Source organism: Sprattus sprattus (genome assembly GCF_963457725.1).
Source record: "Sprattus sprattus genome assembly, chromosome: 8".
Lineage (NCBI taxonomy): Eukaryota > Metazoa > Chordata > Actinopteri > Clupeiformes > Clupeidae > Sprattus > Sprattus sprattus.
Window position 1 is genome coordinate 15887205 of NC_137927.1, and position 19289 is coordinate 15906493.

Sequence of the window (19289 nt, forward strand, 5' to 3'; positions counted from 1 at the left end):
TAGCTCTATTTACCTAGTCAGCAACAACAAAAGCAAGGAGGGAGTGTTGACAATAGTCCCCTGGGGTGAGGTTAGCATTTAACCATGGGTAAACTAACCACACCCTTAGATGTCTGCAAGCCAAGTGTTATTGTCAGCCTACAGTGAATGATTATGCCAGGTAAATTGCAGTCTAAATTTGCACTCTAAAAGCTTCACAGAGTAAATGTCCAGTGAACTATCTAGTGTTAGAGAAGTAGAAATGTTCTGAGGGGGAATTTTTTGATGTTGAGAGGATTAAATATGTTTTTAGGTTTAGTCAGTTAAATGTGTGAACAGTACGGTTCAATTTTGGACAGTACATTTGAAAAGAAACAGGAAAACAGCTCTGGGTGAGTACAAAGTCTCAAATGACTTAGCTGATTCAGTACAGAACAAATGCAAATTGCATGAGAAAGGTGTGTTCCCTGCCTAAGTTCCTGAACAGGTATTTCCTGTTGAGACAGAGTAAACAAGCTCAAAGATCCATTGTATAAGCCCACAGGCAAATGTGCACTTATCAGCTGTTGGTATCATATTACATACAATTAAAATGGGCTGTGTTTCACTGAAATGTGGGTCAAGAAATATACATACTAACACAAATATGAATAAATGAAAACTGTCAAACAGCAAAGATATTAGCAACAGTTGCTGGCATTTTGGCTGTGAAACACAATTTCCCTTCTTCAGAAGACAGTGACGTTGTAGTTACTGCAACAAAGGATTCAACCTGATTTGAAAATAACGTGGAAGATGACCTTCTCAAGTTCCCATTTGTCTCATTTTGTCAGAGTGGCTATATTTACATTTGCAACATTACAAATATAATATCCTATTATTGTCCTTATCTATGTCAATAGTAAATCAAGAAATTATGAATAAACAGTAGCGTGATAATGTGACCACATTGTACATGTTTTATTGGTTATTTGTATCAAAAACTCTACTCTAAACAAGAACTTGATATGGCGCACTTTGCTTTTTAAAATCTATTCAATATGAGAGTTATTAATGCCTTTACTGTCTCTAAATGATTTAATTGAATATGATTGAATACTTGGAATGTTATCTGACATGTTCTGATGACTATACTGGATTTGCAGTAGCGGAGTGTTACAAATTTAATAGAGGAGGCCCAACACATTCTTTTCTTTCTACAGGTATACGATGTTAAGCATTACCGTGGTACACTTAAACTATAATGTTTCAAACGTTGTGTCTAATCACTTTGCACCACGATAATAAGCTGTTTAATACTGTCTGTTCCATTGTCCAAATCAACTCATCACTTAATATAAAACAAAGAAAATGTGTTTCAAAGATCAAACTCAGAACGATATAATCCAGGTGACTAATTCCACTTTTTTCAATGACCCCGGTTCAGACTCTAAGAGCAGATTCATTGTGCCCACGAAATGTTACTTCCTGTTCTCCCATGTACAACACCACACTGATTAACCATTATCTCACGGTTGTTAGTCATCTGGGTAATGTGCTTTTGGACGCGTATGGCAACTGCTTGATCGGCCAGTCCTTACTAGCCAAACAGCTTTAATTTAAGACCAGTTGACGGTCAATTGCTCTGACTAAAGTCCATAAACCTGCTAGTAGCAGTTAACCATGCAGTCTTTTAAATGTTCTGTCACCATAATCACTATAAATTATGTAATAGGCCACTTAAAGTAACACTATGCAACAATTTTACACTTTTTGAGGGAAGTTTTAAATGGCAACTAGTTTTGGTACAATCCTCAAATTAATTTTGATAGCATATAGTCATGTGAAGGTCAGATAAACCCATGTGTCTTGAACACCAGCCATCCAGGATATGCCCTATGTAGTTCTGTGTTCCGGGCTGAAACAACTTGCAAAAATGGAAGAAAAGCTTTTACAGCAAGACATTGCCAGCTCTACTGCCAAAAGACACCAGTTAGTGTGTTGGCAAGTTTCTATTATTGTCAACTGGGCTGTTGGTGGTGTTTGCAAAGTTTTTGCGTGCCCTTTAGGTAGCCTGCTAGTTGTAAAACAGAACTGCTTATTGCTGCTTTAATTCAAATTGGAATATAATCACGTGATATGTTTCATTACAATTTATTTTTAGTGTTGTAATTGTTATAGAGATTTTCAAGAAGGTCACTGTGAAATCGCACTATGGTTAAAAGGAAAGTCAGTAAGTATGCTTACATGTTTACAAATACACAAAAACAGAAAAGGCCACAGAGTTATTTAGCTGATGTTGTTATTGCAGTAATTTACAGTGACAGTAGGCATTATAGTTTTCATTACAATTTCGGCTGCCTTGATCAAACCAATGAAATTGCACCATCATAGTTTAAACTACAGACTGATTTAGTTGGTGCTGCTGTTATAACTCATTTGTAAAACAGCTTAAATCGGAAACAAACAGCATCTGCAAAGGAATAAGTGGACTATACTTTAACCAGCCATATATTAGACTATTTACCTTCTTAGGCAGCATTCATACAGACTGTAGGCCTAGTGTCACTTTGCCAAGGTATTGCTACTTCCAGACCAGTTAGAAATGAATGAGGGGTCTACAGAATAGATTCAATCAAGAAGTTTAAGCAAAGACTGCCACCTTTTGGCAAAGATTGTAGTTGCAGATAATATGAGAATGCAAAAGACTAGAAAATAGCTAATTTCTGTGCATAACAAATAGCAATTGCCTTATCTAATTCAGAATAAAACGAGAAGCAAGACTTTTATATTCACATAATCCCATTCAATTCTGACAAATTATGCACAAATGAGCGTGGAAAGTAGGTTAAAACAACAGTTCCATAGGGAAATGCTACTTTAATAATTTTCAGAGGACAAAAAGACAGCAAAAAAAAAAAATACAACAACACCTGTTTAACCAACCAACAAAACATGTTAGACTCTGCTAGGAACGTGAGGAGAATTTAGCTCAATTCGACGGGAAACGTTATGGATCATAATCAACAACTAAAACTTTAAGATAACTTCTGTTATTCCATGCCTTTCCAGACCATCCGTATCTGAAATCTAAAAATAACTAAGTATAGTGACAGTGGAAGGAAATATATGAGAAAGAGAAATTGTCGATAGAAAAATAACCTTTTAAGGTGTCATTGAGCGTGGGGCACATGCGCATGCGTACAAATGTATAAGGAGTGGTATTGTGAGACTGACGGGCACAGGGACAACACCTGCATGTGGGAAAGACATGAACATGGGGTGTCCCGGAAGTCACATTTTCAGATAATTATAAAAGCAGCTAAGGAGACTTGGCATGTTGTTAGTGTTGGACATGAGAATTGCTTATGATATGTTTGGCGAGGCTGCTAGGAAATCCAATTGAAGACAGTGTGACTAATCTTGTGTGTGGGTCAGGAATTACTGCGGTAAGTGCCGAATAGGGAGTCACACAAAGCACATATACAAGCTAGCTAGCGAGCTAATCCATTTAGTAATGTGGGATGCTACCTAGCTGGCTGTTTGCATGTATGTTAGGTAATTCAAAACAGCAGTCTAATATAAATCAAATTGCTATGAGAGAAACGAAATTCAAGCATTCTTTATAATGTGCTTCTACGTGTAAGATATGAGCACGTCAGTGTGTTGGAGTTGTGTTTAGGAATAGCAGCATTTCATACTGGTCTCTGTCAACGACAGACTGCTGACAACTAAAGGGTAAACATAACCGGTTAGCTAAGTGTTGGCATTAGACGCTAGTTCCTGTGATTTTGTCAGCTGGCTAAGTTAAGTAACGTCAGAGACACAACGTTATTTAGATTAGTGGAGTAGATAGCTAGCTAGCTTGGTCAGAGACATTATAAGGACTGGCTTGGTCGGTGTGTCTTAACTTGCCTCAATGCAACACTGTTCAGCTAGCTTGCTAGCTAGGTAAGCTATCAAAGTTAAGTTAACTGAACGTTCAGTGTATTCTTAAAAGGCTTCGGGAGTTGATTGTAGTCTTAACATTGAATACGGTTCGTGAATAACGTCACAAGAAAGATTTAACACATATTTGGTTCAAAACCCTAATCGATACATGTAGCTGATCATCCAGCTAGTTTCTGTTCATTCTCTGTGACCTGCTCATTCATGTGGTGCACCATGCGATGGACTGTTATAGGAATATACTAATTGTGATGGAAAATGTTGTCCACACAATGCGTCATGTTGAAGTTAGAATGTATGTTTGTCTGTGCGGATGAGAGAGAGGCAACAGTAAAGTGGTTAGGATTAGGCGGTTTCATCGCCACAATGTAGGTGCTTTACCTCCGGTTTCTCTGATCTGGGTCGAAACTAGCCCTTTGAGTTAAAAAAACAAAACAAAAAACAGCTGTGTTCATGTCCTTGAGACAGTCAATTTATTGTCAGTGGATACAGAACTGTGCAGTGAAATAACCTGCCCCGAAACTTTCAAACGCGCCAGCGACATATAAATAATAAGAGCTCTTGATGTAATTATTAGCAATGCCACCTGCGGGGTCTACAGGAGGCTCGAGTCAAGTGCAGGACTATCCAGCTCATAGTAAGCAACATGTTAAAATCCTTTTACCTGTGCATACTTTGCTTTGCCTTTAGTCCAAAGGTGATGTATTTGATCTCGAGCACACAAGTTGTTATCTTGTCGGAACAAGTTTAGCCGATCTTGTGCGCAAAAGATGATGGCAATCAAGTTATAAGATAACAACAATGACCTCTCCTGTCATAAAATGCACAGGAGTGTGGAGATGAACTTTCCTTTTTTAGCCTTACAGTCAATGACATGGATTGAACGTTCCCAAATTTGGCTTCCCTTTACAAAATGCATGTGAGAGTACTGCACTCAACATTAAAACTTTTCCATGCCGCCATGTGAGGAGTGCCTCGCAACTTGCACTACTTTTGCGCTGTAAGCGTCTACAAGTTTGTGGGAATGAAGTGTCAACATGTTGATGTTGTCTCAGAGCCTATAGCACACTGACTTTGAATTTGAAATAAAATACTGGCTGTTAGCCTTTTTAAGAATCCATCTGTTGTACAGTCATGGACTAAAATATTGGCACCCCCGCACTTTTCCTTTAGATAATGCACAATTTCTCCCCGAAAATTGTTGCAATGACATGCTTTGGTACTCACATGTTTGCATTGGAAAAACATAAAAAATCTGAGAAAAAATGCCAAATCTGACTTGATTCCACACAAAACTCCAAAAACGGACTGGACAAAATGATTGGCACCCTCAACTAAATATTTGGTAGCAAACCTTTTGGAAAAAATAACTGAGATCAATCGCTTCCTGTAATCATGAATGAGAACTTTGAACTCTACTTGAATTTTGGACCACTTTTCTTTTTCCAACTACTCCAGGTCTCTCATTTGAAGGTCTCTCATTTGAAGGGTGCCTTCTCTCAACTGCTGTTTTGAGATCATGACACAGGTGTGCTATGGGATTAAGATCTGGACTCATCTTGGCAACTTCAGAACTCTCCAGTGCTTTGTTTTATCCATGTCTGGATGCTTTTTGTAGTGTGCTATGGGTCATTGTCCTGCTGGAAGACCCATGACCACTTACGGAGACCCAGCTTCTGACACTGAGCCCTACATTGCGCTTAAAAAAAAAAAAAGCAACCCAAAATTCTTCACTCTTCTTTCTTTTGTCCATGCTCAGTGTGGTATACACAGACCCATAACACAAAGGTTGAGTCAACTTTGCTCCATTTGAACTGGTTGCAAATGTGATTTTATATGGTACCAGCATCTGTGACTTGCCACAGGTGAGTTTAAATGCAAATTTAAGGAGCGTTACATGCTTGAATTACAATTATTTCTTACAATTTTGAAAAGGTGCCAATAATTTTGTCCGGCCCACTTTTGGAGATTTGTGTGGAATCATGTCAGATTTGGCTTTTCTTGTCTGCTTTTTTGAGTTGTTCCAAGGCAAAAAAAAATAGAAATCAGCATGTGAATACCAAAACATTTGTAATTGCAACAATTTGGGAGAAGTGGTACATTATCTGACAGAAGTGGGACATTTCTGGGAGAAGTGGTACATTATCTGACAGAAGTGCAGGGGTGCCAATATTTTTGTTCATGACTATGTTAACAGGGACGCAATTTATTGTAAAAAAGAATTGTCATGTTAACGCAGTTTATTAATACAATGCATTTCTACAATTAATATGTTGAAAATGTAATTGGTTTTGTATATTTACCTTTGTCCTATGCCCACAGTTCAGTTGGTTGTCATTTAGTGGATCATTGATTTAATTTCCCACCAAACAAATTGAACTTAACCCAAACTTAGAAATGGCCTACTTCAGTGTACAGGTTTTTCTAAGTAAACTATCAGGGGCAGCGCCCTTTTCCACTGACTGGCAATTATCACCAAAGACTGTAGTCTCTACATACTAGGGTCAGGAATCTCTTTGCACCTCACGATTCGATTCCGATTCAGGGGTCAACGATTCGATTCCAAACCGATTATCGATTCTAAACCGATTATCAATTCTAAACCGATAAAGCGATTATCGAGGCATTTCGACTTTTAAAACATTCGAGTTTGATACTCGAGTCTAAAATCACTTCCTACTTTGTGTTTGATAATCAAAGAAAATCAACAGAAGAATTACCTTCTCTATTTAAAAAAAAGCTTTTCCCTGTCACAATTTGTATTTTCTATGAACAATGCAACAATCGATACAGCTTGCATTTCAACAGAAAATTGAAAGTTTGAATTTTTTTTATTCCAAAATCAAATATGAACTTTTCTTAATCGAGACATAATCGTTTTTAGAAAGAATCGAGTAAAATCGAATAATCGATTCCCCCCCACCCCTACTACATACAGTCAATGATTCGCACACATCAGCAGGAAAGCCGAGTACGGCCCCTGACTGTAACACTTCTAGCACACAACTGTCCTTTTTGTGTGTCAATTCAAATGTCATCCATCCACGGTGATTGAGCACGTTGTTTGACAAGCTCTCTATTCATTGTAGTTAGATTTTATCAAAGTGGTGGGTACAAAATTGGGGGACGTGTCCCCAGCGTAATTGACGCCTATGATTTAAGTCACTGAATTAGAACAAAAAACTGTGTGTGTTTGCTGTCCTGGGTCTTACTCACTGAACAGAGCGGAAAGTGTTCGCATCTGATTGATATGGGGATTTTTCACGGCATTAACCTACATTGTATTCGATTCATTTTAATAAGTATATGAAAAGAAGTGACTACGTAATTGAATAGGTTCGTTGCGTCGTTCTCAAAGTGTGGTCCGCCAGTGCCCCATAATGGTCCGCGACGGCCAAAAGCAAATTATTGCGACATTTCTAACATACAACTCTGAACGAAGAGAACACAGCCAGTAGCCTAATCTAATAAACAGTTGCCTTATCTATTAACAAGGTCATGAATTGGTGGCTAAAGACAGGGACTATGAAAAGAAAATTAAATGAGAAAGCCTCTGACATGCACAGACAAGGAGAAGGTGCAACGACGAGATGGGTCAGCCTTATTATCCCGCCGCGGAGCTGCATTCAAACAGCGTTTATTTCTCCCGCTGCGGAGACAACAAGATGATAACTATATTTTGTGTTGTGTGACGTTGGATAATGACAGCTCTTAATTCCGAAATGATGTCTACTTGGATGCATGTATTAATTCCAGTGGGCTAGCCTGTTGGTACTGAATTACTGCGGTCGGTATGCGCATCGTTTTGTTTTGTGATGCATTGGCCTGTCTGAGTGTGTGATGGGAGTATGAGGAGGCTGTGAGCGAACTATAGTTTGTAACATAAGTCACACATGGAGCAGGCTTCCAGATGCTTTGCCTTGCGCATTGTCATATCTATAACCAGCCTACCGGTACGTAAAAAAGGAGAAATTCATGTGCCGCTAACAATTGTCTGGCGCCAGGTCTGTTGTTCCGGGGATTTATATTTAGTTAGATGGTCCGCGAGTTTTTTTTTATTGGCTAAGTGGTCCTTGGTCTGAAAAAGTTTGAGAAACACTGCTCTATTGTTACGTGTCAATTAGGGATGTCATTTATCTAATCACAACATTAACATAACAAGGTTTTGACTTTGGTCATTCTGCTAACTCCAGTTTATGATACCAAGTTTATCGGTTTTTTTTTCATTCTGAGCAGTTTGGGTGTGTACATACTGATGTTGCACAATGGCTGGTTCCTTGTCAGTGTAAAGGTTCAGAAGTGACAGTTGAAAATCAGAACTGACTTAGAGTTTGTCATTGCAATGCATTTTTCATTCTGATCACACCTACAGTAACTGTGCTCTAAACTGCATGTCAAAACTACTGTTGCATTAGACATGTTCTCCCAGAACAGTCTTATTTACATTTTGCTTATGCATCATTTTTGACAAATTTCTTTCCCATGATGCTTTGAGTCAAGAACGGAACAAACTTGTCATAATTCCTCATATGATAGTGCTGAGCCTTAAGTATTTGTAGTTTACAAGATACAAGATCTTCGCTATTATGTGTCTGTTTATGTGACTGCATAAGCAAAGTGCGGGACCTCATTTTCAGTACACTGTGTGTGACTGGGGAGTATAGTTAATGCTGATTCTGGTCACTCTGATCTGTCTAGGGCATTTTTGCCAACCCACTTATGTAGGTAGGGCGCTACACTGTGCTGCAGTGGTGTAGCCATTGACATAGTTTCTGCAAAAAAATGTTTAACCATGCGTATTTTTAAAATGTGCGCTTCCACATCTCATGCAGGTGTCTCCGAGGAAGGGGGTGGTGCCACACGTGTCCCCACCAATGAAGACGTGAGGATCATAGGCGAAATGCTACTGTAGGGTAGATAGTCAAAGGTGAGTAAACAAGAAAAGAAGAAACCTACATAAAATACTTTTGTTTTCTATTTTGGTCCATTTTTATTTGAGTAAACTGAGGAGTCTACTACTATTAAATTATCACTAGATTGAATCAGATTTCATGGCATGTAATTTATATTGAATATAAAAATATTTTATCCCTAATCATTCACGTGTCAGTACAGTGTATCTCTGCCAGAGGTGTCCTAAGAAAAGCACAGCCAGGAGAACCAGAGAGGAACATATAGCAGGATGGAGGTGCACTACCCCTAAGTAGAGTGCTTTTAAACTTTTATTTTTGAAAATCATGGTCCTGCATTTTAGCCATCAATGGAATTAATGGGCATGCTGGATAATTCATAATGGGCTGTATTCTCCCATCCCATTCTCCCAAGTAAAAAAACTAAATACTAACATTGTGCTATTTATGTTATGTAGGTAAATGATTATAAACTGATTTGATTCAAGTAGGTTATGAATTCTAAGACATGTTGAATGCCTGGACCTGTTTAGAAGGGAGTTCCTGTTTTCCCCTTTTTTCCTCTTGCTGAGTCTTGGCTTGGAGTGCAAGCATAGCAAGTTGTCCCAGTTTCCTCCAGGCAACATTTACTTGTCTTTTGATTCAAATTTGCATCTGAATCGCTGTTTGAAAAGTGAACGCCCTGAGTTGAAATGAATGGAAAGCATAATTAAAATTGACCACCATACTCTCAGAGAGCATTTGGCATTAGACATCAAAGGACATTGCAGTGTTGCCAGATCTTTGGTGGATTTAGAATATAGTTTGGTGTTTCATCTCTTCAATGACACTTATCTTTGACAATTGCTCACCAGCTCCCATAGTCTTCAGGATTAAAATAAGAATAAGGCTTGAAGGTTAGATTTATAGTTTTGTCCACTGCAAAAGTGAATAGCTTGCTTACAGGTTTTTTTTTTAACACACTCTGTTGTGTGGGAGAAATATATCATTTTCCTGTACATATACTGAACAATTATGTGAGATGTTGGCGTTATCAATGCTTTTTTTCAAGTTTGTGATAGACCCTTATAAACCCATCAATGTTCTATTTCTAATGGGTTATTTATAATCTCTGTGGTGTTCATTTCCAGAGCCCCAGGATCCATATCCTGGAGGAGCCATTCTGTTATTGATTTGTGTTTCATGACGTCTGCCACTCTGGCGGAGAGTGTTTCCTGTGCTCTATTTGTTCTGTCGGGGTCTCTGTCAGTCATGGCTTTCTCTCTCTCTGTCCCTGAAGGAAATAATGCCGTCCACAGGCCATCGGCTACGAGATGTGGAGCAGCATCACCCCTTGCTGGCCAGCGAGGAGGAGGAGCACATTAAAGGGGTGTGTTCGGCATCAGGGGGGCGTCTCTGGTTCATCCAGGACAGCTGTGGCATCGTGTGCGCCGTGATGACCTGGTTCCTGGTGTTCTACGCCGGGTTCGTGGTCAACTTTGTCATGCTGCTCCCTTCTAAGAACTTCTGGTTCTCGTTGGTCAATGGGGTGGCATTCAACTTCCTGGGTGTGCTGGCGTTGTCATCGCACATACGCACCATGCTTACAGACCCGGTAAGACAACATTTCAAGCCACCAGTCACAAGCTAAAGTAGGCTAACCACTAATGTAAACTTTGCATGTCATTAAAATGATGACATGTCACCCAACCATCATCACTTTCTACGTCTTTTTTTTTTCCTTTGTTTTTTTTGGAATCCATCCTGGTTCGCACACCATATTTTGAAGCATTCAAATTTTGAACAAAAAGAATTTTGAACAAAAAGAAATTTGTTCGGAACTTGAAAAGTTGGTTCCCAGCTGAAACAAAAAGATAGCTGGCTTTTCCAATGTGAAGCAGTTCAACAGTGACAACTGTGAAACAAAACTTTCACAAACCATTTGTCAAAGTAAAAGTCTTTGACGTCTTCTTATCATTAGTAGTTGGTCCATGCTTGTTTTTTAGAGTAAAACGGATATCTGCAATAGCAGAACAAAAGCTTGTAGTTAATCAATGCCATCCGCCATCTTTGCAACTACTGTTTACTTCTGTTGTGCATTGTGCAGAAACCTTTTTTGATGACTGTTTTTATTCCCCTGATGGAAATGGTTTCGCTCAAAACTTGTGGCTGGTTCTTTAGATGGCACCAAGGTTCAAAGAATCCTGAACGGAAACGCAAATGCTATGCTATGCAATACAATATCTAATTACCCCCGATATCTCTGACCCCAATGCATTTACAGCTACTGCCACACTCTGCCTCTCCTGTTTTCTGTTGTTATTAATGCCAGATGACAAATTGACAAATACAATTCAGATTCAGATTCTTGCCTTTACATCAGATAAGAGCACTTCCACCTAATTTGGTTTTTAGGTTGATTTGCTGCTTGCTTTTGCTATTACATTGCAATCTGAACATCGGGGTGGCCAAGGCCTATTTATTTTCATTAGCATATTCAAATTAGTGTTATTGAAATAGGCTGGAGTGAGGTGTGTAAACAGCTTTCCAGTGGTTTGTGCACATGTCATGTTTTGGTATGAGTTCTACCCAAGGCTTTGTGCATGAGACTCCAGGACAGTTGAGCTTTAACCATGGCAACTAACAGAGATAAATCACAAGATTACTTGGTACCTGCAGTAGCTGAGCCAAATATGCTGACTCACAACCACATCATGTCTTACATAGACCCACTACTATGACTCCTCTTGTCCTCTGCAGGGAGCAGTCCCCAAGGGCAACGCCACTAAAGAGTACCTGGACAGCTTGCAGCTGAAGCCTGGCGAGGTCATCTACAAGTGCCCAAAGTGCTGCAGCATCAAGCCTGAAAGAGCCCATCACTGCAGGTACTCAACTTGCCATATCCTGAATTTTACCATCTTGCATGTAATAGAGACCAATCATGGCAGATGGTGAAGTTTTGTCCCTAGAAGGGGAAGAAGATTTAATCCAACAAAAAATGACTTCTTCCGTAATATGCAGGTGGTTCAGTTATAGAAGACCAGATGTGAATCACACGTCTGTGATTTTGTAAAATGTGTCAAAAAACCCATAATAACAAAGGGTGGAAACGCATCAGATTTGTTCTAGCACCTCAAGCAAATACACTGATTAGAATATAAGGAAAGCCAAAAGTTGCGTGAAGAAGTTAGCAAATTCCTTTAATTAAAAAAGTAAACGCTGGACTAAACTGATGGAGGTGGTGGCATTTTACTTAGTCAAAGACCAAACTGTTGACAAGTAGGATTCAGACTAATAATCCAGAGAATGGACAGTAGAGACAACATGTATGTAGTTTATGAATAAAGGCAGAAAAGGTGTTTACATTTCAAACTTGACTTTTTTGCACTTTTACTGAAGCATAATATTTAGTTTTTCCTGGGGTTAGATTATGAAGTATTGTTATGTTCTGCATTTTCATTGGAATTTGAATTTGTGAAATAAAATTCATATTTTTTTTTAGCCAACTGAATTGGTACAGTATTTGATGATGGTCAGGATTAAGTTTTACTTTTATGGATCTATGGTTGTGTTTGCATGGCCTTTAAAGGGATAGTTCGGTTTTTAAGACATGAATCTGTATGGCTTCCCCGTCACCAGTGTCATGCAATCATGCATCACTTACCCCCGACAGCGTCCTGTGAGCAGAGTTCTCGTCCGAAAGTAGTCCGGCAGGTTTGCTAGACCCAGCAAAATAAAACGTTTCTCTTCACAAAACATTATGTGTTCAAAAGAGTGATATATTTGCATCCCAAAAACATTGTAGTGGAAAAAGTCACACCTCGTTATCACTTGGCCCTATTTTCAATACGCTTGATACTGCACCCTCACAGCTAGAGTCTACCTGTTTGATTCGCGAAAGTTGATTCGCGAAAGTTTGATTCACCAAAGTTGCCTGAGAGAAACGTCCGTCACAGGAAAACGATGAAAACTGAGACAACATTTGATAAAATTGACATAAAGCATCGTTTTCCCGTGACGGACGTTTCTCTCAGGCAACTTTGGTGAATCAAACTTTCGCGAATCAACTTTCGCGAATCAAACAGGTAGACTCTAGCTGTGAGGGTGCAGTATCGAGCGTAATGTTTTGGGAAGAGAAACGTTTTATTTTGCTGGGTCTAGCAAACCTGCCAGACTACTTTCGGTTTGGCCAAAACTGGACGAGAACTCTGCTCACAGGACGCTGTCGGGGGTAAGTGATGCATGATTGCATGACACTGGTGACGGGGAAGCCATACAGATTCATGTCTTAAAAACCGAACTATCCCTTTAAGACTGCATGCTGATGTGAATTGTGGCCCAAAAAATACCATGAAATACCGAGTTCTAGTTTTAAATCTATTTCGCCCACCCCTACTACATAATAATGTGAACTTCTACCTTTGTTTGGATGGTGTTACTTGTTTATCCTCTATTATTCACCCGAAGAGAGAAACACGGACAGTGAGTGACTGGATGTAGTCTACTTGTCAATCCCTCCCATCTGCATTAGTCACTCCGATATGCACATTTCCCAAAGTGTAGAGCAGTTGGGAGCAGCCCATCGCCAGGCTTGGTTGGGTGTTCTCTCTGTGGAGGGCCTTATGATGACAGTGTCTCTGTGAATTCTTCCCCTGCAGCATTTGTAAGAGATGTATCTGCAAGATGGATCACCACTGTCCCTGGGTGAATAATTGCGTGGGCGAGAAAAATCAGCGCTTCTTTGTGCTGTTCACTGTGAGTATGTGGTGTTTATTTCAATAATCTGTCTTCTAGTTTATCTAGGGTGTTCAGCGGTTGGTTGGCTGGTTTCTTTTTTACAGCAGGTGCTAAAACACTACCCATTGTATGAAAATTGCAGGTACTTCCTTGCTCTATTGTCTAATGGTATTGGATACCCTGCCTGGGGTCTTAAAGGGCACTCTTTTGCAACCACTTACAGCAGTCAGATGTAAGACAAGCTAGCCTTGGGAATGTAGCCCTTTTGGTAAGATGAGATCAATTGGCCTACAAAGGGAAACGCACAGGAATGAGTGCGGACCGGCCAGGCTGCATTCTTTTTCTGTTGTCATGCCAAACATTATTTGAGTTTATCTGATGGCCCATGATGGTGAATACAGGAGCATTCCCAGCATGTGATGTGTTCACATAATAGAGGCCACAAATGAATCTGTCTGCCACAGACTAATAACCCTCTCCCTCTGTCCTCGTAGATGTATGTAGCCTTGATCTCAGCCCATGCACTGTGCTTGACTGGCCACCAGTTCTATGCCTGTGTCAGAGTCCAGTGGAATGGTAAGTTGGGTGACATGAGCCATCTCACCCAGTATAAATCAACATAAAGCCTTCTGTGCCTATAATGTTGTACTACTCAGTATATAATTCAATGTGCTGCCATCTCCAGCACTGTAGTCTTACTGCTATTATATTCAAACATTTGGAAATGTCACAGTCACAATGTGACACACCTGAAATATTTGACAGAGTGGGATGTTTTTGGAACATTCCGGTCCGAAGCTCAGTCCTTCTCCATTTTCCTTCCCTTGGCAGAGTGCAGTGACTTCTCCCCTCCCGTGGCTGTCATGCTCATGATCTTCCTCTGCCTAGAGGCGCTCCTCTTCCTCACCTTCACCGCTGTCATGTTTGGCACTCAGATCCACTCCATCTGCAACGACGAGACGGTAAGTCACACTCAAGGATTTTCTGTGTGTTCTGTAGTAGATAACGAGTCTTTCTATGATCCATCTGATGTTTTGGGTTATTACTGACAGGTTTGGACTTTTATGACCAATTGCATAGATCTTAATTGAGAAGGATGGGCAGTAGGTCTCATAACATATCCAAGGTGCTCTATGTGTTTGGCCTCTTGGCCAATGGTACGTTCAAGTGAAGTTCACCTCTGTGCCTGTTTGAAAAACTGTTACATTGATGATTTTCCTACAAATTCATTATGCTGATATTTCATGAATGAGGCTCATTTAGCTCCCTGAAGACCACATTAGTGGAGTGGTGGGGTGTAATTCAGTTCATAACTGTACATGTCTGTAAGTTATGTATGTATCTAGGCTGACCTACTGATATAATGTCTGTATTTCTAACATTTTGGTTCATGCTGACCTCCAATCCCTACCTCCTCTGCGTGTCCATCAGGAGATCGAGCGGCTGAAAAATGAGAAGCCCACGTGGGAGCGGCGGGTGAGGTGGGAGGGCATGAAGGCAGTGTTCGGCGGGCCTCCTTCACCCATCTGGTTCAACCCCTTCGCTGGGTTGCAGCTGCAGCGCCTCCTGATGGTCAGAGCGCGCAAGGGCGGAGCAGAGTTCTCTGTCTGAGGAGAGAGACCAATCCTGCTCCTCCCCCTAAACGCAACACACTATCAGCGTGTCATGCCTCAGAGACTGTACCATCAGACTCTGGGAGATTCTTGTGGCATGTCCCTAAAGGTTTTAAACTGGGGGTAGCTTTATTTGTTTTTGTTGAGAAAAATTGTCAGGACTACAGGACAAAAGAGCCTATTGCTACGGTGGGACTGGAGTGCAAAAACAAAAACAAAAACAAAAAGGAAACATGAAACCAAAAACTTGCAGCCTGGAGGTGCAGATATCACATGCAAAAACAAGAAGCGGTGGTCCTCAGGAGCAGAGGGAAATGTAAAAAAAAAAACTAAAATTTGAAATCTGAAGTGCAGCGGATGACATTTTTATGTATTCTTTTTTTTCATGCATTTGCACCTCAGGACTTTTACTTTTTTCTTGTTTTGCACTTCAGGGCTGAAAGTTTTTGTGTTTGTCTGTTGCATCTGCTCCCCAGGATCACAGGTTTTGGTTTTATATACTATATCTGCACCTAAGTTTTTGGTTTCATGTTTTTTTTTTTTTTGTGCTTTGTACTGTACGTTTGCCTAACCCTAATGGAATTCATCTAGCCGTCCGGTCGCCTCACTGTTACAGCTATGCTGACCTGGCCCCAGACGAGCCTACAGTAATGGGAATGTGCGTTTCTCTCCCCCTTTTAACGTCTCTTTTTTTAATTTATTTTTTAAGTAAAGCCTGCGGTGAACAGGTGTTCCATCAAAACTAAAGCTGTAGAGTCCTTGATGCTTAAGTGTTGATTCAAAGGTTGTCTGGAGTTGCCATGAGGTTCAGACCAGTGCACCTCTTTGCTGGTTATCATGAGGGAATGTTAAACCATGCAGGGTGTTGGCACGGCACAGCTCCTATTGGTTGCCCTGGATCTAGTCATGCATTACTTCATAACAGTGTAGGTTAGCTGTGGTAACTCAGTCACCTGAGCTCCAGAAGACAAGTATTTATGCAGATCTCAAACTACAGATAAACCATTGCTCTATGGACGCAGTGATTCTGGCAGTCACTTTTTGTTGAAAAACTAACTGTACTTTTTGTGATGACCACTAATGAATGACTAAGAATGATGATAGATTATAACTGCATCACCCTCCACACCTGGGTGAAAAGATTTTGTACAATTGCAGAGGCTCATTATGCAATGCTAGTGGATGCATTTTGAATACAAAATGTGGTGCAGATCCTTTCCTGAAAAAACTACTGCCCAGCTTATTTGGGTCAAATCCAAAGTGGCCAATATCCCTGTTATTTTCTGTCTAGGAACTAATTGAGAAACTGAGCAATCTTAACAGGCCCTCGTACACCGAACGCTTAACTCCTTCTTATTCTTTTGTCATTTGGGCTTCTGGCTGTGAATGGTCTTGTTTTGGTCTTCAAAAATGTCATAGCAAAAATGACTTTACAGCCTAGAAAAAACAGCTAAGATCTAAAATAGTATTTAAAGTAAGCCTCCTCTCATCCCACCTCTCACTTTTTCTCTAAATACTGCATTTCTTACACACTAACTGCTTGCACAAATACATTCAAAAACACATCAGCTCATGATTTACTGTGTTTGTTTTCAGTGTAAACAATCCTAGTTTTATATCTGCACAATCATGCAGACATAGAGGGAATCTCAGTCTTGCACAGAATTTCCCTTTTTTTTTTTAAATAAGGAAAAATACGATGTCAAAACACTCCAAAGCAGTGCAGAGATCAAATGTTGAGATGCTGACTCCCCCACATATCTGTATGCATCCACACCTCAGATCCACCCAGTTATATTAAACTATTGAAGAGAAAATCTTTAACTGATTTTTTTAAAACTTGCCTTTAAATTATTGTACTACGAATGTATGATTTGAACATTTGGTCTCTTGGTTTTCCTGAGCTCATGAAGGGATATGTCTAAGGTTGAACAAGCCTGAACTGTTTTCAACACTACAAGCAGTATTCGTAACTTCCTGTAATTGAGAGAATGTGTGTAAGTCTTAGTTGCTTGGAAATGCTTGCAGAATGGTAACCTGTTTACCATCTGCATATTACTGCACCTCAGTGGATTAAACTGTACATGCTGGCAAAGTGTGGACTTGGGACAATTTACCCATTCCAAAATCATGACTTGCATCATAGTGGTGATTCTATGATGGTAAGCCTTCGCTGAGCAGCGATAAGAATTCAGGTCCACAAATTGTTATTTCATCAACATTAAACCTACAGAATGGATTATTTGCGCTTTAAGAACTTAAATGGCCAATTGCTGGAATTTGTGAACATATCTAGTGTGTTCCTGTCCGGATCTTACTGAGCTTAACTCTCAGTAATCAGGGTAGAAACAAAGAGAATGTGTAAACATAAATAAAAACCGTTACAATTTGTTACTGGAAAGCATAAAGGTTTCTTATTTACAGTATATGATGAATATAATGATATTATCAAAATAATTTTTTAACATGTTAAATTGTGCATTGTCTTTTGAATGTGTAGTTCTTTTGCATAAATACATTTCTTGAAAGTGATGACAGAATTTTTTTTATTACAATCAGTGTTTATGAGAATCTTCATATTAAATGTATTACATTTTCACATGTTTGACAAGACAATAGAATACAAGTATGAAAACTACATTTAGATTTTAAGGGTTTTGAGGGTACTTTGCTTAAATGCGCAGAGGAGGAACACTACTGACATCTGCAGTAAATTTCAACATGTTTACAAGTGATAGTCAAGTATTGACTAGCCAATGGTCACATAATGGGTTGTGTGTAATGGTGGAACAACACAATTAAGCCTTTGGTCAAAGACCTCTGAGACGGTCTCCTGAAAGTACTTGCGGTCCATGGTGGTCACAACCAGAGCTGCAAGCGAGTCCGTTTTATGTTTCAGATTCCATCTTACGTTAGCACGTCCTCGTTTCTGATGTAGTCGCCTATGTCTGCCTGATGAAACACAACAATTGCCATGGGGTCCACTCGCCGACATTCTTGTGTAGTCTTGGCCGCAACACCAAAGCCCTGCAGAGAATCAGAGGTTAATAAAGGTTATAGCAGTTCAGCTGCATACAGGAAGATTTGCATTTGATGATGGACAGTTCCAAAGATGTTTATGTTCAGTACCCTAAACCTTCTACCTAGTGCGGATATACACATTTGACTGATGAAGTATTCATGCCAAGGTCTAGGGTCTTTTTTTTCAATTGAATGAAAGGCCTAGAATCTTTTTTCAATTAAATGATTCAAAAGCTTACCAAAGGAACATCAGCCATAGAATACACAACCACTCCCTGGTACTGAGCAGTGTTTTCTGTGATCCTGCCCAGACCGGACTTCATGATATGATTTCCATAAAGAAAAGATTGTTCTCCTCCAGGTTTCACCCAAACCTTGAACTGGTGTTGGAAAGGGACAAGACAAAATTAATTGTAAGGAAACACTTAAAACACTGTCAATTATGGGCAAACAAAAAGTCTGTAGCAACCACAGAGTAAGACAGACATGCTTACCTTAGCATATGGCGCAAGGAAGTCCAGAGCAGTGATGGCCAGTCTGAACAGTTGTGTCTTAGTGAACTTTCCAAAACATGTGCCGACGGATATCAGCTTGTCTCGAGAGATGTTTGTAGCTAATTTCAGAATTTTCTCACTAACATAAAAGAACACGGCGTAGTTAGGAATGGGGTGGCATGGCATGACATGGGTAACAGAAGCGTCTGGTGGCTTAGCATCCCTATAAAGGGGAAATGAACTTACCTTATATAATACACGCGGTCATTATGAAGTCTGAAACAATAGGTTCCGTCTGGCCGTTCTATCAAGAGTTTGATATTCTCTCCAATGCTGCTCGGGAATAACAATGCAAATAGAAAAAGTCAGATCATCTAAATCGGTATACTGGGTAAACCTCGAAACAAACATGAGCAGCGAACTAACTAAGTTAACGAACACGTTCCCCTTATTTTACTGGCGTAAATGATTATTTGTGTACTTACTATTTTGAGAGCTTCTCAAACATTGTCTTGGTTTCTTCGTCCGTTAAAGGTCGCATGGTTATATCAAAGTAAAATCTTTAACGTTAAAGAAAAATACAATTCATCACAGAGAACCTTAGCCACGTGAAAGTTACTCCACTAACA

The 19289-nt window shown here is 39.8% G+C and overlaps 2 protein-coding genes across 2 annotated transcripts; one reads left to right on the forward strand and one right to left on the reverse strand.

Annotated features, from left to right (window-relative positions):
• The first annotated feature begins 3213 nt into the window (after positions 1-3213).
• On the forward strand, positions 3214-17536 carry zdhhc7 (zDHHC palmitoyltransferase 7). The gene is made up of 8 exons (XM_080843310.1): positions 3214-3407; positions 8739-8833; positions 10096-10410; positions 11556-11680; positions 13454-13550; positions 14027-14108; positions 14364-14494; positions 14964-17536. Exons 3-8 carry the CDS (start codon positions 10102-10104, stop codon positions 15141-15143), a joined length of 924 nt encoding a protein of 307 aa, XP_080699436.1. The 5' UTR covers positions 3214-3407; positions 8739-8833; positions 10096-10101; the 3' UTR covers positions 15144-17536.
• Positions 17537-17683: 147 nt separating this feature from the next.
• On the reverse strand, positions 17684-19279 carry nip7 (NIP7 nucleolar pre-rRNA processing protein). The gene is made up of 5 exons (XM_080843311.1): positions 19146-19279; positions 18907-18993; positions 18661-18799; positions 18406-18546; positions 17684-18172 (listed from the first exon to the last, which is right to left on the reverse strand). The coding sequence occupies exons 1-5, from the start codon at positions 19199-19201 to the stop codon at positions 18053-18055; spliced, it is 543 nt and encodes a 180-aa protein (XP_080699437.1). The 5' UTR covers positions 19202-19279; the 3' UTR covers positions 17684-18052.
• Between the last annotated feature and the right edge of the window lie 10 nt (positions 19280-19289).

What these genes read in the sequence shown, in the direction of transcription:
- zdhhc7 (XM_080843310.1), top strand. Translation starts at nt 10,102, where the DNA reads ATGCCGTCCACAGGCCATCGGCTACGAGATGTGGAGCAGCATCACCCC. An exon ending in GAAAGAGCCCATCACTGCAG is followed by an intron (nt 11,681 to 13,453) that starts GTACTCAACTTG and finishes CTTCCCCTGCAG; the next exon opens with CATTTGTAAGAGATGTATCT. An exon ending in CCATCTGCAACGACGAGACG is followed by an intron (nt 14,495 to 14,963) that starts GTAAGTCACACT and finishes CGTGTCCATCAG; the next exon opens with GAGATCGAGCGGCTGAAAAA.
- nip7 (XM_080843311.1), bottom strand. Translation starts at nt 19,201, where the DNA reads ATGCGACCTTTAACGGACGAAGAAACCAAGACAATGTTTGAGAAGCTC. An exon ending in TTTGAGAAGCTCTCAAAATA is followed by an intron (nt 18,994 to 19,145) that starts GTAAGTACACAA and finishes ATTCCCGAGCAG; the next exon opens with CATTGGAGAGAATATCAAAC. An exon ending in GACCGCGTGTATTATATAAG is followed by an intron (nt 18,800 to 18,906) that starts GTAAGTTCATTT and finishes CTTTTATGTTAG; the next exon opens with TGAGAAAATTCTGAAATTAG.